The sequence below is a fragment of the Bos taurus genome, chromosome 29 (genome assembly GCF_002263795.3).
Source record: "Bos taurus isolate L1 Dominette 01449 registration number 42190680 breed Hereford chromosome 29, ARS-UCD2.0, whole genome shotgun sequence".
NCBI classification, from domain to species: Eukaryota; Metazoa; Chordata; class Mammalia; order Artiodactyla; family Bovidae; genus Bos; species Bos taurus.
This window is the reverse complement of record NC_037356.1, coordinates 2,119,166-2,137,596: the sequence shown is the minus strand read 5'-3', so window position 1 is coordinate 2,137,596 and position 18,431 is coordinate 2,119,166. Positions and strand designations below refer to the sequence as shown.

General features: G+C 39.6%; 1 protein-coding gene across 3 annotated transcripts in view; it reads left to right on the top strand.

Annotated features, from left to right (window-relative positions):
- FAT3 (FAT atypical cadherin 3) overlaps nt 1-18,431 on the top strand; it is a 645,819-nt gene that overhangs the window by 499,879 nt on the left and 127,509 nt on the right. For 2 of the 3 annotated variants that reach the window (XM_024987225.2, NM_001206882.2), the window contains exon 7: nt 14,772-15,047. In XM_024987225.2, coding sequence (XP_024842993.1) covers nt 14,772-15,047 — 276 coding nt within the window. Of the gene's footprint in view, nt 1-612; nt 3,657-14,771; nt 15,048-18,431 lie in introns of those variants that run through there. The other variant, XM_059882979.1, reaches the window with a different exon arrangement.

Here is an 18,431-nt window from a genome sequence, read left to right as displayed (position 1 = left end):
TCCGACTTTAAAGGCAACAGGACACTTTCTGTTCAGAATAATCTCAAGATTAATGTTCCTTAAATGAGAATGGTCATATCAGTTAGCTGTTTTGTAAATTAGGATGTTTGTATAACGGAACAGCATGTTTGCACATTTATAATTAATGCATATATAATTTAAGTGTGGGCTTCCCTGGTGGCTCAGCGGTAGAATCCGCCTGTTAATGCAGGAAACGCGTTTGATCCCTGGGTCAGGAAGATCCCCTGGTGGGTGGAATGGCAACCCATTCCAGTATCCTTGCCTGCAAAATCCCATGGAGAGAGAAGCCTGGCGGGCTACAGTCCATGGGGTGTCGTAAAAGAGTCAGACATGACTAAGCAACTAAACAAGAATTTAAGCGCACATGGACATGATATAATGGGATGCTACAGAATTTGGCTCCCTGAGACCTAGGTATGAGTGTGGCCTTGCCGTTATGACTTGGGAAAATTGCTTAACATCTCTGATTCTCATTTGTCACGTTGATAAGCTAAAGATAGTAAAGTTGAAGAAATGAATGAATGTAAGTTGATAAACTGGAAAACAAGCACGTGCTGATGTGATTTTTCTTCTTAATGCATTCAAAAACAGGTCTTGCAAGCTTGGAGGGGATACCAGAGGCATCATCCTTGAAACTACAACTGTGGAGTGTTTTAAATATTGTTCTGAATGCAAACAGAGGCAGAATTTTCAGTAATTCAGGATTTAATTTGTTCTAATAAAAGACAGAGGCCTTACCCTTCAGCTCACCCCATGGACACTTCATGCCATGAGTCTTTGTAAAGCGAGGCTCGGCATCTACCCAGACTTGGCTCAGACAAGCCTGCAAAACCCGGAGTGTTTGTGGTGGGCAGCACTGAAACCAGAAGAGACTTCCCACACTCAGGGTCCCTCCTGCTCGGAGTCCATTGTGCTTCTCTAGGCCTTTCAATTACCATTTTGAACACAACATCTTTGAAAGTTACTTTGCTTTGTTTGGTTGTTCAGGAGCTCACAAATGGCCCCAACTGTGGGAAATAAAAAGCAAATGAGGAAAAGGAAGTCTTTTACAGAGAAACACTTGTTCTGACTGTAGATTAGGCTCAGGACAAAGCAAGCAGAAAGAGGCAAGCTTTTCAAGAGCACATCAACTTTGAAACTTCAGGAAGGTCAGGGCAGGCTTGCTGGCCGGAAAGGCTCTTTTATCCCATTAATATAACAGCTTCTGTGAACACAAATATTTTAGCATCTTGGCTAAGTTAACTGGAACTTTTTAAAGGAAATAAATGGCATTCAAAGAATCTAGAATGGCTTTCCAAATACAGTGGAGATAAAACAATGCCGCAGATTCCTCCATCACACTTCTCTGAAATTTTTCTACCATAAACTAGAAGCAAAGATTGTCTGCATGTCAAGCTCACCCCCATGGCAAGTCATCCTGGCACATAAGTCATGGTACCACCCTTTTCCTCTCACTCAAAAACGATCTCCACCAAAGTGGTGTATAGTACAGGTATTTATACGAACAACCATGGTCCAACTAAATTTAGTTCTAAAAGTAAGTAATTGTTTAGACTACAGCCAAAAGCCTGCCTATTACTTAATGGAGAACCAACTAAAGGCTTTCTTATTAGGGATAAGATAAGAATATCACTGTTTTCACTACTATTTAACAGTATGCTGTAAGTATCCACCAATGCAATTAGCTAAGATAAAGCAATTTGTATTATAAGAATTGTAAAGAAAAAGGTAAACTGATCTCTATTTGTATATAGTGTAATTATATATCTGAAAAGTTCTAAGGAGTGAATGGAGCTACTTCAAAAGATAGGAAAATCAGTAAAGTAACAAGTTATAAATTTAACAAACATTAATAGCCTACATGTATAGCTCACCTCCCCCCAACCAAAAAAAAAAATAAAAAAACAGTGAAAATGTGTAATGAAAAAGAACCCATTTAGGTTAGCACATATATATATATGTGCTATTTGTGGAAAACTAAAACACTACTGAAAAAATAGTAGATTTGAACAAAGGGAAAAAGACAAACTATATTCTTGGATAGAAAGACTCTATCATTAAGAAATTAGTTCTCCCTTAATTATGCTGTACTTTTAATATCTAAATTTAAAATGTTATCATTTTGTCAGATGCAATAAGTTGATTATAAATTAGTTTAGAAGAGCAGCAAGCAAGAATAGCCCGGAAAATCCTGAAAAAAAAAAAAAAAAAAAACCACCTTAAAGAGGACTTAGCTTTTCCAAATAATTAAAATGTATATAAAGAAAATATTGAATCACTATTTACACACCAGGAAGTAACATAGTACTGTAGGTCAATTATTCACGCTAAGTCATTTCAGTCGTGTCCAACTCTTTGTGACCCTATGGACTGTAGCCCACCAGTCTCCTCTGTCCATGGGATTCTTCAGGCAAGAACACTGGAGTGGGTTGCCATGCCCTCCTCCAGAGGATCTTCTCTACCCAGGGATCGAACCCAGGTCTCCTGTGGATCCTGCATTGCAGGAGGATTCTTTACCACTGAGCCACTGGGGAAGCCCCATAGGTCAATTATACTTCAGAAACAAACAAACGAATTCACAGAAAAATAGGTCATACTTGTGGTTACCAGAGGCAGGTGGTAGGAAGAGGGGGAACTGGATGAAGGTACAAAAAATGGTCTTGTCTTTTCCTGTGTGCGTGCTCAGTCGCTTAGTCGTGTCCAACTCTTTGCAACCCCATGGCCTGTAGCCCACCAGGTTCCTCCATCCGTGGGATTCTCCAGGCAAGAATACTGGAGTGGGTTGCCATTTCCTTCTCCAGGGGATCTTCCCAACCCAGGGATCAAACCCACGTCTCCTGCGCCTCCTGCATTGGCAGGCAGATTCTTTGCCACTGAGCCACCTGGGAAGCCTAAGCAAAAGGTACAAACTTCCAATTATAAGAGAAATAAGTCCTAGGGAGGTAATGTTCAACACAACAGATATAATTAATATGTCTATATGTTATACATGAAATTTGTTGAGAGTAAATCCTAAGAGTTCTTATCACGGAGAAGAATGTATTTCCTATTTCTTTAGCTTTGTATCTATATGAGATGATAGACATTCACTAAACTTTCGGATAATCACTGCAAGACTTACATGAAGTGGAATCATTACACTGTACATCTTAAACTTACATGGTGCTTTATGTCAGTTATGTCTCCAGAAACTGGAAGGAAAAAAAATACTACGAAGGCTCTATAATTAAAACATTTTGATGTTGATGCAAGAAGACAGATAAACCAATGGAACAAAATAGAAAAGCCAGAAATATACTACTTGCATATGTAAATTTAGTATAGAGTAAAAGAGGCTACTCAAATCCGTGGGAAAGTGGTAGTTTTCTAAAAATTATCATTGAAATAAATGGAGAGCCATGTGGAAAAAAAATAAAACTGGACTCATTCCTCACATAATATACTAGGAGAAATTCCAAATGGATTAGAGATAAAAATGTAAGAAAAAGAAGCATTTAAATTCTATTTTTGAAAAATGTGTAATCACCAAAACCTGGAAATGTAAAACTATGATTTAACATCCAGAAGCAATCAGGGAAAAGATTGACGTGTTCAACTACATGAAAATAAAAAACTTTTGCATGACAAAAAAAATAAGGTTTCCATGAACAAAGTAAAAATAAATGACAAAGTTGACAACATTGGAAATTTATATCATGCTTCCAAAATAAACAGAAAAAAGGACTGTCTAACCCACAGGAGAATGAGCTGATAGTTTTCACAGGAAAGGAGGTGCGTGTGTGCTGCTGAGGGGAGGTGGGGGTCTTGTGGACAGGGCACTAGAACAGTGGCGGGGCGGGGGCATCCGGCTGGACGTAGGGTCCTGCAAGCCAGGAACACGCCTCCCCCAGGGCACCATCAGGCATGTCCCCTCAGCTCGGGATGGGAGAACTGAGGCGGGAAAGTGCTGCTGTGGCTCCGGCCATTCTCGGAGGTGGTGGAGTCAATGGTTCTTAAACGTTTGAAAAGATGCTCAACCTCACTCGTAATAAGAGAAAGGAAAATTCTAAATAACATTGAGCTGCCATTTCTCATCTATTAGACTGGCCAAAAATTTTACTGCATGCTCTGTTGGTAAGGCTGTGAGAGGGTAGTCATTCTTGTATATAACCATAGAAATGCCAAGTGATCAAACTTATGGGCATGGAGATATAGGAAGTGTTTCAGAAAATCATAAGTACGTCTCCTTTGAGCTAGCAATCCCAATTTTAGGAACACAAATATATGTTAGCAAAACTATGAAAACATACAGGCACAAGGCTCTTTATTGCATGCTCATTGTAAGAGCAAAAATAGGAAACATCTTAAATGAACGTCAGTAGAGGACTGGTTGGATTAATTATAATACATGTACCCTTGGAAGATTATTTCTACACTGTTGTGGCATGGTCTTCGTTATATAAAGCAGCAACGTTATTGACCTTTTGAGTCAGATGGCTCTTCGTCGTGAGTGGCTGACCTCAGCTGGCCTCAGCCTGCAGCAGCTTGAGGCAGGGCTTCAGTCCCCGGCCAGAGATGAGGTCGGGCTGCAGCAATCAGAGCGCTGCACTGTAGCCGCTAGACCAAGTGTCAGTGAAAGGCCCTCACCCTTTGGCTTTGCAGAAGAAAATTCCCACAAAGAAAGTGGTGAGCAAGTATTTATTCGGAGGAAAATGTGTACAGTACATGTGGACAGGCACGCGGGCGGACTCAGAGAGTCACGCCCTCCTGACAGTTTAAGTGACGTAATGGGGCGTTTCCTCCAGGTTTCCCCTGGCCGGTCATTCTGACTAGCCTGGTTCAGAGTACGTATCTGGTATGTCTCACGGTCCTCCCACATGTGCACACACGACTCTTAGCCAAGGTAGGTTCCACCAAAGAGGCCTAGCTTGGCATCCGTTAGCATCACTCCCCTCGGACCTCCGAGGAGCCCTTCCGTGCTTGTGTAGCTGGGGAGGTTTCCTGACTGTGAGAATGAGAAGTATGTGGGCCATTACATTCTGTCTGGGCAGCCTCCTCTCTCCGTCCTGCTATTGCTGTTTCGGGGTTTCAGTCCACAGGGAACCAACCTCTACTCCCTTCACACTGGTGGGAGGGGCCCATCTGCCTCCTGCCGCAGGGCTAGCCTGTGCGTTCCAGAGGTTGAGCAGCTTCCCTGCCCTCTACCCGCCAGGTTCTAGGAAAACTCCGCCCCCAGGTTGTGACAACCAAAACCATCTCCAGACACTGTGAAATGACCCTGGAAAACAAGGTCCTCCTTGGTTGAGAACTACTGATAAAACGTTAGGTGAAATAGCTTGTTGAGGGCAAGTGTATACAATATGGTTATACTGATAAAGTAAATGGATGAAATATAACATTACTGGAAAAAAAGGTTGCTTGTAGGAGAAGAGAATACAAGAAAAGGAAAAATAATGAAGCTAAGCTTGACTATAACTTTTCTGTAAATTTAACACTGGTAATTTTACATGTAATAGAAAATGAAATTAAATGTTAAAAAGGCAAGTCAAAAATTTGAAAGTAAATGGAAGCAAACAAATTCATATGTGTATCTAGTTGGAAGCATGTATGCACAAGGTAGACTATTCCACATGACTTTACATGCACTAATTTGACTATATATCCCTGCTGCTGCTGCTGCTGCTGAGTCGCTTCAGTCATGTCCAACCCTGTGTGACCCCACAGATGGCGGGCCACCAGGCTCCCCCGTCCCTGGGATTCTCCAGGCAAGAGCACTGGAGTGGGTTGCCATTTCCTTCTCCAATGCATGAAAGTGAAAAGTCAAAGTGAAGTCGTTCAGTCGTGTCCGACTCTTCTCGACCCCATGGACTGCAGCCCACCAGGCTCCTCCGTCCATGGGATTTTCCAGGCAAGAGTACTGGAGTGGGGTGCCATTGCCTTAGTGGAATAAATCTAAAGGACAAAAAGAACTGCAAAAGAATATTAGATCAATTTGAATGACCATAATTGTAATTATAATAACAATATTGCTGTTATTCAGACACTCTGTGGCACGTATTTCAGATAAGTGAATATTCAGACAGGTGAATACGTATGATGATGTCACTGAGCATGAGAAATGTCATCATGGGAGAAAGAAGATACACATGTGAAAAGAACAAGATTACGTAAAAACCTTGACAGGCACCTTAATATTGTTTTTGTTTTGTTTTTTACTGTAGTATAATTGACTTACAATATTATATTAACTTCAGGTGTACAACATAGTATCTCAGTATTTTTCTACATTACAAAATGATCACCACAGTAAGTCTGCCTTCAACTTGTCACCATGAAAAGTTGCTATAATATTGTTAACTCTATTCTTTTGCATTACATCACATTACACCCTTGTGACTTATTTTGTTACTGGAAGTTTATACCTCTTAATCCCTGTAACTTATTTCCCTTAAATCCTCACTTCTCTCCTCTCTGGCAACCACCAATTTATTCTCTGTTTCTATGAGTCTGTTTCTGTTTTGTTATGGTTGTTTTTGTTAGGTTTGTTTTCTGTGTGTTTATATTTCTTCTGTTTGTTTTTTTCTGTTTTGTTATGTTTGTTTTTCAGATTTCACATATAAATGAAGTTATGATATTTGTCTTTCTCTGAGTTATTTCATTTAGCATAATAGTCTTTATGGCTATCCATATTATCACAAAGGGCAAGATTTCATTATTTTTTATAGCTGAGTAGTATTCCATTAAAACAATCTGTATCTATCTATCTATCTATATATATATATACACACATATATATATACATGTATCTGTGTGTGTATATATATATATGGTTGCTTCCATATCTTGGCTATAGTAAATAATGCTGCAATGAGCATAAGAGAACATATGTCTTTTTAAATTAGTGTTCTTGTTTTCTTCAGAAAAATACCCAGAAGTGGAATTGTTGGATCATATAGCAGTTCTATTTTTAATTTTTTTAGGAATCTGCATACTGTTTTCCATAGCAGCTGCACCAATTTACATTCCTACTAATAGTGCATGAGGGTGTCATTTTCTCAGCCTCCTCACCAATGTCATTCTGACAGGTGACAAAGGAATCTGACATTCCTTTCAGGTGTCTGTTGGCCAACTGACATATGTCTGTATGTCTTCTTTGGAGTGTTTCTATTCAGGTCCTCTGCTTAGTTTTTAATCAGATGGGTTTTTGATGTTGAATTGTATGAGTTCTTTGTATATTTTGTATATTAACTCCTTATCAAATATATCATTTGCAAATATCTTCTCCCATTCGGTAGGTTGTCTTTTTGTTTTGTTGATAGTTTCCATCACCACACAAATGTTTTTCAGTTTGGTGCGGTCCAATTTCTTTTTGTTTAGCATTTTTTTTTTGGGGGGGGGGGGCTTTCATTCCCGTAGTCTAAGGAGATGTATACAAATCATACATTGCTAAGCCCAGTGTCAAAGGGTATTTTCCCTATGTTTTCTACTAAGAGTTTTATGGTTTCAGGTCTTACTTTTAAGTCTTTAATCCTTCTGAGTTTATTTTTTATATAAGAAAGTATCTATAATTCAGTTTAATTGTTTTACATATAGCTGTCCAGTTCTGCCAACACCATTTATTGAAGAGGCTGACCTTTCCCAATTGTATAGTCTTGCCTCCTTTGTCATAGATTAATGGATCATATAAGCAGAGGTTTATTTCTGGATTCTCTATTTTATTTCATTGATCTCTCTGTCTCTGTTTTGGTGAGGTGCCATACCACATTGATTAGTGTAGCTTTGTAGAATAGTTTGAAGTCAGAGAATATGATGCCTGCAACTTTGTTCTTTCTTCTCAAGATTGTCTTGGCTATCTGTACAAATTTTAGAAGTATTTATTTTAGTTCTATGAAAAATGCCATTTATATAGGGAGGGATTGCATTTGAATTTGTAGATTGCCTTGGGTAATATGGTCATTTTGGCAATATTAATTCTTTCAATCCAAGAAGATGATTTGTTTTTCCATCTTTTTGTGTCATCTTCAACTTCCTTTGTCAGTGTCTTGTAATTTTCTGAGTACAGGCCTTTTACCTCATTAGTTAGATTTATTCCTAAGCATTTTATTCTTTTGATACAATTGTAAATTGGATTGTTTTCTTACATTCTTTTTCTGATGGTTCATTGTTTATAGAAATGCAGGTTTATTTACATTAATTTCGTATCCTGAAACTTTACTGAATTTAGTATCATATCACGTGTAAACAGTGACACATATTTCTTTTCCATTTGAAGTATTTACTTTCTTGTCTGATTTCTGTGGCTAGGATTTCTAAGGTGTAAAAGGATTTCCAAATTTGAAAGTGTCAAGAGTGAGCATCCTTGTCTTGCTTCTCATCTTAGAGGAAATGCTTTCACGTTTTCACCATTTATTAATGATATGGTCTGTAGGTTTGTCCAACGTAGTCTTTATTTTGTTGAGGTGTGTTCCCTCTATATCCCACTTTGTTGACCTTTTTTATAATAAATTTATGTTTAATTTGTCAGAAGCCTTTTCTGCATCTACTGAGATGATCGTATGATTTTTATTCTTCAATTTGTTATGCGGTAGATCACACTGATTTATGGTTATTGAACTACCCATCCTTCCATTCCTGGGATAAATCTAACTTGATCATGGTGTATGATCTTTTTAATTTATTGTTGAATTCGTTTTGCTCGTATTTTATTGAAGATTTTTCCATCCTTGTTCACCAGTGATATTGGCCTGTAATTTTCTTTTTGAGGGGTGTCTTTGTCTGGTTTTGGTACCAGTGTTCTGCCAGCCTCATAGAATGAATTCAGTTTTTTGGAATATTTTGAAAAGCATAGATGCTGACTCTTAAAATGTATTGTAGAGTTCTGTGATGCCATCTGGTCCTACACTTTCGTTTGTTGGCAGTTTTTTTTTAATACTGACTCAGTTTCAGTGCTGATAATTGATCTGTTCATATTTTCTATCTTCCTGATACAGTCTTAGAAGATTATAAGTTTCTAGGAATTTATGTATTTCCTCTAGGTTGTCCATTTTACTGACACAAAATTTGTCATAGTAATCTCTTATGAATGATCCTTTGTATTTCTGTGCATGAGTTGTAACATCCCTTTCATTTTTAATTTTATTTATTTGGGCCCTCTCCCTTATTTTCTTGATGAGTCTGGCCAAAGGTTTTTCTTGTTTCTTGAGGTAGATGTATATCATTATATACTTCCCTCTTAGAATTGCTTTGGCTGTGTCCCATAGATGCTAGATCATTGTATTTCCATTTTCATTTGTCTCCAGGCATTTTTTAATTTCTTCTTTGATTTCTTTAGCATACTGTTTCAACTCCACATATTTGTGTTTTTTTGCAGTTGTTTTTTTTTCCTTGTGGTTGATATCTAGTATCATACTGTAGTGGTTGTAAAGGGTGCTTGATATGGTTTCAGTGTTTTTAAACTTGCTGAGACTTATTTTCTAGCCTAGCATGTGATCTGATCTGGAGAATATTCCATGTGCATGTGCATGTGAAAAGAATGTGTATTCTGCTGCTTTTGAGTGGAATGTTCTCTATATATATACATATATAGATAGAGAGAGGAGAAGGCAATGGCACCCCACTCCAGTACTCTTGCCTGGAAAATCCCATGGATGGAGGAGCCTGGAAGGCTGCAGTCCATGGGGTTGCTGAGGGTCAGACACGACTGAGCGACTTCACTTTCACTTTTTACTTTCATGCATTGGAGAAGGAAATGGCAACCCACTCCAGTGTTCTTGCCTGGAGAATCCCAGGGACAGGGGAGCCTGGTGGGCTGCCGTCTCTGGGGTCGCACAGAGTCAGACACGACTGAAGTGACTTAGTAGTAGTAATAGAGAGAGAGAGAGGGAGAGAGAGAGAGAGAGATAATATTATATATATCAATTAAGTTCATCTGGTCAATGTGTCATTTAAGGTCAATGTTTCCTTACTGGTAGTTTTCTGTCTGGATGATCTATCCGTTGACTTAAGTGAAATGTTAAAGTCTCCTTCTATTCTCTCCCTTAATGTTTGTTAATATTTATTTGCTATATGTATTTATGTGCTTAATTGGCTTCCCTGGTGAATCATTGGTGAAGAATCTACCTGAAAATTTAGGAGATGTGGATTCAATCCTTGGATTGAGAAGATTCCCTGGAGAAGGAAATGGCAACCCACTCCAATATTCTTGCTGGGAAATCCCATGGACAGAGGGACTATAGTCCATGGGGTTACAAAAGAGTCGGTCACAATTTAGCAACTAAATGATAGCAACATCATGTTGGATAAATACCTATTTGCATTTATTATCTTTTTGTTGGGTTGATTCCCTTAACACTATGTAATGTCTTTCTTTGTATCTTGTTGCAGTCTTTGTTTTAAAGTTTATTTTGTCTAAGTACTGCTACTCCAGCTTTCTTTTGATTTCCATTTGCATGGTGTACCTTTTTCCCTTGTGTCACTTTCAGTGTGTATGTATTTCTAGATATGAAATGAATCTCTTGTAGGCAGCAGGGATGTAGGTCTTGTCTTATTTTATCCATTCAGTCACTCTTTGTCTTTTGTAGGAGTGTTTAGTCTATTTTCATTTAATTATTGATAGACATGTACTTACTGCCATTTTGTTAATGGTTTTCTGATTGTTTTTGTAGTTCTCCTTTATTCCTTTTCTTCCCTTGCAATCTTCCCTTGTGATTTGATGACTGTCTTTAGTGTTTATTTGGATTCTTTTCTCTTTATTATTGTGTGTGTGTGTTTATTTTAGGCTTTTGATTTGTGGTTACCATGAAATTTATATATAACATCTTTATGTATGGGTATTGATTTTAAGTTCATTATTTCTTAAGCTTGAATGCATTTTAACAGACTTACATTTTTTACTCCTTTGCTCCCACATTTTTGACAACACATTGTACATCATTTTATTTCAGGTATTACTTATCTCCTTATTACAGATAAAGACGATTTATTACTTTTGTCTTTTTGCCTTCCTACTGAGCTTTGTAAGTGTTTTGATCCACTACCTTTCCTATATTTTGCCTTTTCCAGTGAGGTTTTTCCAGTCATAGCCTTTTTTTAAGTTTCTATTTGTGGCCTTTTCTTTTCCACTTAGAGAAATCCTTTCAACATTTCTTGTAAAGTTGTCTTAGTGGTGATGAACTCCTTTAGCTTATGATTGTCTTTTAAAACTTTCCTTCAATTCTGAATGATACCTTACCAGATAGATTATTTTGGGTGACAGATTTTTTTCCTCCATTTCAACACTTGAATATATCATGTCATTTACTTCTGCCCTGTAAATTTTCTGCTAAAAAGTCAGCTGAGAGTGTTATTAGAGTCTTCTTGTTTATAACTAGTTGCTTTTCTCTTGCTGCTTTTAAGATTCCCTCTTTATATTTAATTTTGGTATTTTAATTATAATATGTCTTGCTGTGTACCCTCTGTCCTTCCTGTACATGGATGTCTGTTTCCCTTCCAAGGTTAGGAAATTTTTCAGCTAGTATATCTTCAAATATACCATCTTCCCCCTTTTTCTCTCTGTTCTCTTTCTGGGACCTTTAGTGTGTTTATTAGTGTGTTTTATGTTGCCCCAGGGGTCTGTTAAATTATCCTTATTTTTTTTAAATTCTTTTTTTTGGTTTGTTTTTTCTGTTCAGCTTGGAATTTCCACTGCTCTATCTTCCAGTTCCCTGATCCTTTCCTCCACATCACCTAATCTACTGTTGATTCCTTCTGGAGTATTTTTTTATTCAGTTATTGTATTCCTCAGCTGTTTGGTTCTTCTTTATATTTTCTAAATCTTTGTTAAACTTCTCACTAGGCTCGTCCATTTTATTTTCCCAAGCTCATTAAACGTCTTTATGATCATCATCTTAAACTTGATGGTGGGAGATTGCTCTTTTCCACTTTGCTTAGTTCTTCTGGGGTTTGGTCTTGTTTTTTCATTTAGGGCATATTCTACATCTCCTCATTTTCTATATTTGTTTTATGTATTAGGTAGTTCAGTTATGTTTCTCAATCTTGGAAAAGTCACATTGTGCAAAGTTGCCTTTGCAGCCCAGCAGCATACTAGCCTCTTGTTACAAGGTCTGTATGTTCTAGTGATGCCTCCTATGTGGGTTGCATGGGCTCTTTTGTTGTGACAGTCAACTACTGTGGATGTGCTGGCAGGCAGGCTGGCTGTCATCCCTGTTAGCAGCCAGGCCCTGCCACACGCAGTGGCCGATGGCCCACTGTGGACAAGGTCGGATCCCAGTGGAGTTGGCCACGTGGCTCAGGGCGGGGGTTGGGGAATGGGCCCAGGCTGTGCCAGTCCACTGATGGACAGAGTTGTTAACAGCTTAGTTTTGAATTGGAAGTATCAATATGAACTCATGATATGATTATTAAAAATGCTTTGCTGACTCTGCTAAAAAATACCAAAATGACAGCAATAAGCATTCCTAACACCAGATCATGGTTTCTAAATGCCACTTCTAACTAAAAAGAAACTAACACTTCTTGAAGTTATAGATAAATCAAGAATGGAGCAGGGATATGTATAAGATGACTGAAAAAATTACCAGTAGCAGTTACTGGAAAGCAAGAAAACTATCAAAGACTGCTTGGGTTGTGTCAGAACATCGCAAGAGCCAACTTGAAAAGGCCAAGGAAGGACCGTGTGTACATCAATAAATATAGTCCTTTTCTACATGAAGTGTGTATACATGTGTGCATGCTAAGTCACTTCTGTCATGTCCTAACTCTGTGCAGTCCCACGGACTGTAGCCCACCAGGCTCCTCTGTCCATGGTATTCTCTAAGCAAGAATGCTGGAGTGGGTTGCTGTGCCATCCAGGGGATCTTCCCGACCCAGAGATAAAACCTGCATCTCCTGCATTGCAGGCAGATTCCTTACTGCTGAGCCATGAGAAAGCCCTTACATGAAGTGTACTTCAAAGTAACCAAACAATTAAAGAGAAGTTTATTTTTAGAACTATTCTAGCTAATAATTGAGGAAGAAATCATAGAATTAAAATGGTGCTGTTTTTCACTTTAATGAATTAGCATTGCATCATGATCATCAGTCAGAGAAGGCAATGGCACCCTACTCCAGTACTCTTGCCTGGAAAATCCCATGGACGGAGGAGCCTGGTCGGCTGCAGTCCATGCTAAGGGTTGGACACGACTGAGTGACTCCACTTTCACTTTTCACTTTCATGCATTGGAGAAGGAAATGGCAACCCACTCCAGTGTTCTTGCCTGGAGAATCCCAGGGACTGGGTAGCCTGGTGGGCTGCCATCTGTGGGGTTGCACAGAGTCAGACACGACTGAAATGACTTAGCAGCATGATCATCAGTGGCCAATAACACAGAATAAGATAGAGAACCAGGTATTATGTATCTCTAGGTGGAAATACAGTTTCACCCATGAGGGGCTTTTGTCAAAAAAAAAAAAAAGAAAAGGAAAGGAAGAAGGAAATTGAATGGGAATTTTATTAAGTCTTCTACATAAATCTGCCAAGATAAGAAATACAGGGGACAGAGGAACATGTAAAACAAAACTATAGGGATACAATAAGCAAAAATTCAGACTGTGGGAACAAAAGAAGAAGTGGCTCGGCTTTTTGATTAACAACAACAGCAACATGAAAACTGCAAGGGACAAGTGTGGGGAGAAGCTACAGATTAAGAGATGACTGCAGGAGACATCAATCAGGTGCAGTGCGTGTGCCTTATTTGCACATCTTGGTTAAAAGAAACTATGAAAATATATATTCACAAGTACACAAGCATATCAGTGAAAGTGAAACTGCTCAGTCATGTCCAACTCTTTGCAACCCTATGGACTGTAGCCTACCAGGCTCCTCTGTCCATGGAATTTTCCAGGCAAGAGCACTGGAGTGGGTTGCCATTAAACAATTACAGAAGGATGAACACCAACTGAATATTTAAAGACATTAAGGAATTGTTGTTTTCTCTGTTTAGATGCAGTAGTGGTATTGTGAGTGTGTCAGTGTGTGTTTACTTTGACTCCCTGTCTTTTAGAGGTGTACACTGAAATTACATGATGGCTAGGATGTGCTTCAAGATAATACAAGGGAGCAGATGGGAATGAATGGGCATAAAGATAAAGCAAGATTAGTCATGAACTGATCATTGCCAAAGCTGAGTGATGAATACTCAAGGGTTCATCAAGCTATGACTTTTATAAAATTCTCCTGAAAAGTTTGGGAACAAAATACTTTCTAAAAAGAAACAACTTGGGACCGTGCTCTAGCTACCATTAGCATTAGCACCATGCTCTTCGGTAGACCTCTTTCCTAAGGAGAAGCGCCTCTGCTCTCTCCTCTTTTTCCTTTGCCTCTTTCTTGTTGCTTATCTTGTCATTGCCTCCACGTTGAGTCCACTATAGAGCAGTCAGAGCACATAACCAGAATGTAAGATAATGGGAGCTTAACAAACTGAGGTCACCTTGGGATGTCCTACATTGCACCTCAGATAATCTTCCGGAATTATCATCCTCCTGGGGTTGTCTCATCTGTTCAATTAATAGTGAGAATATTGATGCTCACAGTTTATACTCCTGTTATTGTGAACTGCTGGTTTATTGTCTATCTCTAATTACAATGCGCTTTCGTAAGAATCTCCCTACCTATTTAAAACAGCTGTTTGAAGCTAGGATCCAAGGACACAGAGGGAAGAGAGAGGGAGGGGCCTCTTTTATTATCAGTGAGTAAATTGGCATTGGTCATCACTCTTGTCTTCTTTTAACTATAGGTATTTATCAAAGTGCTGGATAATAATGATAACGGCCCAGAATTCTCTCAGCCAAATTACGACGTGACCATTTCTGAGGATGTGCTTCCAGATACAGAAATCCTGCAGATTGAAGCCACAGACAGAGATGAGAAGCACAAGCTGAGCTACACTGTCCACAGCAGCATCGACTCCATCAGCATGAGGAAGTTCCGCATAGACCCCAGCACCGGCGTCCTCTACACGGCCGAGAGGCTGGACCACGAGGCACAAGACAAGCACATCCTGCACATAATGGTAGGACCAGCCTGCTTAATGCTCTCCTAGCAGAAGCACCTTCTTAAGGCGCACGCCTTAGCCTCCAGGCGGGCAGGGCCCTTGAATTTTGTAAGTAGTAGTAAATTTGATCTTTTCACAGCAGGGTTGCCTTCATTCTTGCCTTTTTACTTCAGACGGGAATCACTGTTGTTAGATACTGACTCCCTATTTTTGCCAAACTGAAATTTAGACAAATTGTACAGTAAAGGCTCATGACAGCCTGACTCGAAAGGGAAGTAACAGACCGTGTTTCCATAAATCTCCGAGGCTGTGGTACTGGTTCGTGTCCAGAAGATTTGGTGGAAATTTTAAAAGCAGTTCCCTGAGAAGATAATCACAGGGTAATCCTTTATTTGACCTGTACAGTCCTTAGTCCTTAGAAGCATTTAGAGGACTGATTTATTACTTATTGCACTGGCATTGGACCTAGCGATAAATACTGGCTCACAAAAGAGATCTCAGAACTCACCTGAGAAGCCTGGAGAAATAAGTCTAAATTTGGGTTCATAGGGTCTCCAAATTGTGTAGAAGTCGCTTTCATTATAAAGCAAAGTTCGACGAGTTTGCATAAATGAGAAGAGTCGCTTTCATTATAAAGCAAAGTTCGACGAGTTTGCATAAATGAGAAGTAAAGATTAGTAAGAAAACACCCTTGTTTATGACCTAAAACCTGTCCCTTTAACTATCCAAGAGCCCCCTGGGAAATTTCACAGCTACTCCCTATCAGAGGCCCCTGAGTTCCTTAAGACTGGGTAGGAGGGCAGAGACTTAATTTCTGTACTGATTGACTCCAAGATGCACTAAGATGCTGTCAATTCCCAAGCAGCTGAAGTAATGTTCCAGTAAGTGCTGCTCTTTCTTTCCAAGTCTGGAAACCTCTCTGAGCAAGAGGAAAGCTGAGTGCCGTGGTGCTGGCTGTGGTTGCCAGCTGAGAGTGCGGGGAACGGAGGAGGGACTCGGGTTCATCAGATGCATTCCTCTGGCTGCTCATTCATGCGTTCATTGAACAGATATTTCTCCAGCACCCACTGTGTATTACATTCCGTTCTAGACACTGAGGATATAAAAGAGACAAAGTCCTTGCACCCTTGGACATTCGATTGGAAAAGACCTAGATTTCAATAATCCCAAAGTACAGAGTCCAGCGTGGTCCTTAGTGGGGCAGGCTGGTCGATAGACAGGGAACTTAGCATGCTAACTGGCTAGCGTTTACATGTATCTCTTCAGGAACAGAAATCCCCTCCCAGCGACTAACACCATTCTCCAAGCCATGTCTGTTCATTCTTTCCTTAAATAACTCAGAGTTCAGTGTGCTCACCCTGTATCATTTATCATTTATGTAACTGAGTGTTTAGAGCAAACAACTCCTTTATACTGCCTTTCTCCAAGCTAAGCCCTTTTAGTCATTTTGCTCAACTCCCTTCAGGTACTATTTTTGAAAACCCCTTCCCCTTATATGTAAAGGTAGGGTAAGGGATAGGGCCTTTCTTGGTAGATTTTCTAATTTCTTCAAATCTCTCTGAAGTTAGGGGATCTATACCTGAACGCAAAAAAAAAAGCACACATTGGATTAATGCTGCATACAATTATAGCAAAATCATGTGTTATAGAATTGATTAGTTGCAAGCTTCTGCCACAGGACTGGAAAAGGTCAGTTTTCATTCCAATCCCAAAGAAAGGCAATGCCAAAGAATGTTGAAACTACCGCACAAGTGCCCTCCTCTCACACGCTCAACACCTGCTGGACCATCAAAAAAGCAAGCGAGTTCCAGAAAAACTTCTACTTCTGCTTTATTGACTACACCAAAGTAGACTGGTTTGACTATGTGGATCACAGCAAACTGTGGAAAATTCGGAAAGAGATGGGAATACCAGACCACCTGACCTGCCTCCTGAGAAATCTGTCTGCAGCTCAGGAACCAACAGTTAGAACTGGACATGGAAAAAAGGACTGGTTCAAAATTGGGAAAGGAGTACATCAAGGCTGTATATTGTCACTCTGCTGATTGAACTTATATGCAGAGTACATCATGCGAAAAGCTGGCCTGGATGAAGCATAAGCTGGAATCAAGATTGCTGGGAAAAATATCAATAACCTCAGATATGCAGATGACACCACCCTTATGGCAGAAAGTGAAGAAGAACTAAAGAGCCTCTTGATGAAAGTGAAAGAGGAGAGTGAAAAGGCTGCCTTAAAACTCAACATTAAGAAAAGTAAGATCATGGCATCTGGTCCCATCATTTCATGGCAAATAGATGGGGAAACAATGACAGACTTTATTTTCTTGGGCTCCAAAATCACTGCAGATGGTGATTGCAGCCATGAAATTAAGACATTTGCTCCTTGGAGGAAAAGCTATGACCAACCTAGACAGCATATTAAAAAGCAGAGACATTACTTTTCCAATAAAGGTCCATCTAGTCAAAGCTATATTTTTTCCAATAGTCATGTATGGATGTGAGAGTTGGACTATAAAGAAAGCTGAACACCGAAGAATTGATGCTTTTGAACTGTGGTATTGGAGAAGACTTGAGAGTCTGTTGGACTGCAAGGAGATCCAACCAGTCCATCCTAAAGGAAATCAATCCTGAATATTCATTGGAAGGACTGATGCTGAAGCTGAAACTCCAATACTTTGGCCACCTGATGTGAAGAACTGACTTGCTGGAAAAGACCCTGATGCTGGGGAAGATTGAAGTCGGGAGGAGAAGGGGATGACAGAGGATGAGATGGTTGGATGGCATTACTGACTCGACGGACATGAGTTTTACTAAGCTCTGGGAGTTGGTGAGGGACAGGGAAGCCTGGTCTCCTGCAGTCCATGGGATTGCAAAGAGTCGAGCATGACTGAGCAACTGAACTGAACTAAGCTCCTGCCATATGCAAACCAGGGAGAACTGTAAAGCAGTCAGGCAAGGTTCTTTGGTATTTCACAGTGTGGGGGTGTCACATTTTAGAAATTAAGATTGGTTCATCTTCCCAGTGGTTAGGGTTCTCTCTTAGCTCTGGACCTTTATTTACGTTGGTTCCTCTTGCCTGAAATATATGCCACACACCACCTCCCCCAGCATTTTTCCACTTCTACTTGGTTTTATAAGCTAGGCTACATTCTTCTTACTGCTTACTCATATTTTGGCATTTATCTTTTTGCCTTTTATCTGACTACTTACTTGTTTGCATTCCCTAGTCAACTACTGAGGGTGGGAACTGTTGAAACACCTGGGGCCATCTTGGGGCTTAAGAGATAATAGATGATAATAAATGTTTGTTGAATGAATGAATGAATGACAGTGCCTACATTGCATTCATTACTTCCACATGTCAGTTTCCCCTTTAGAAGAGCCGCCATCCACCGTTCCATT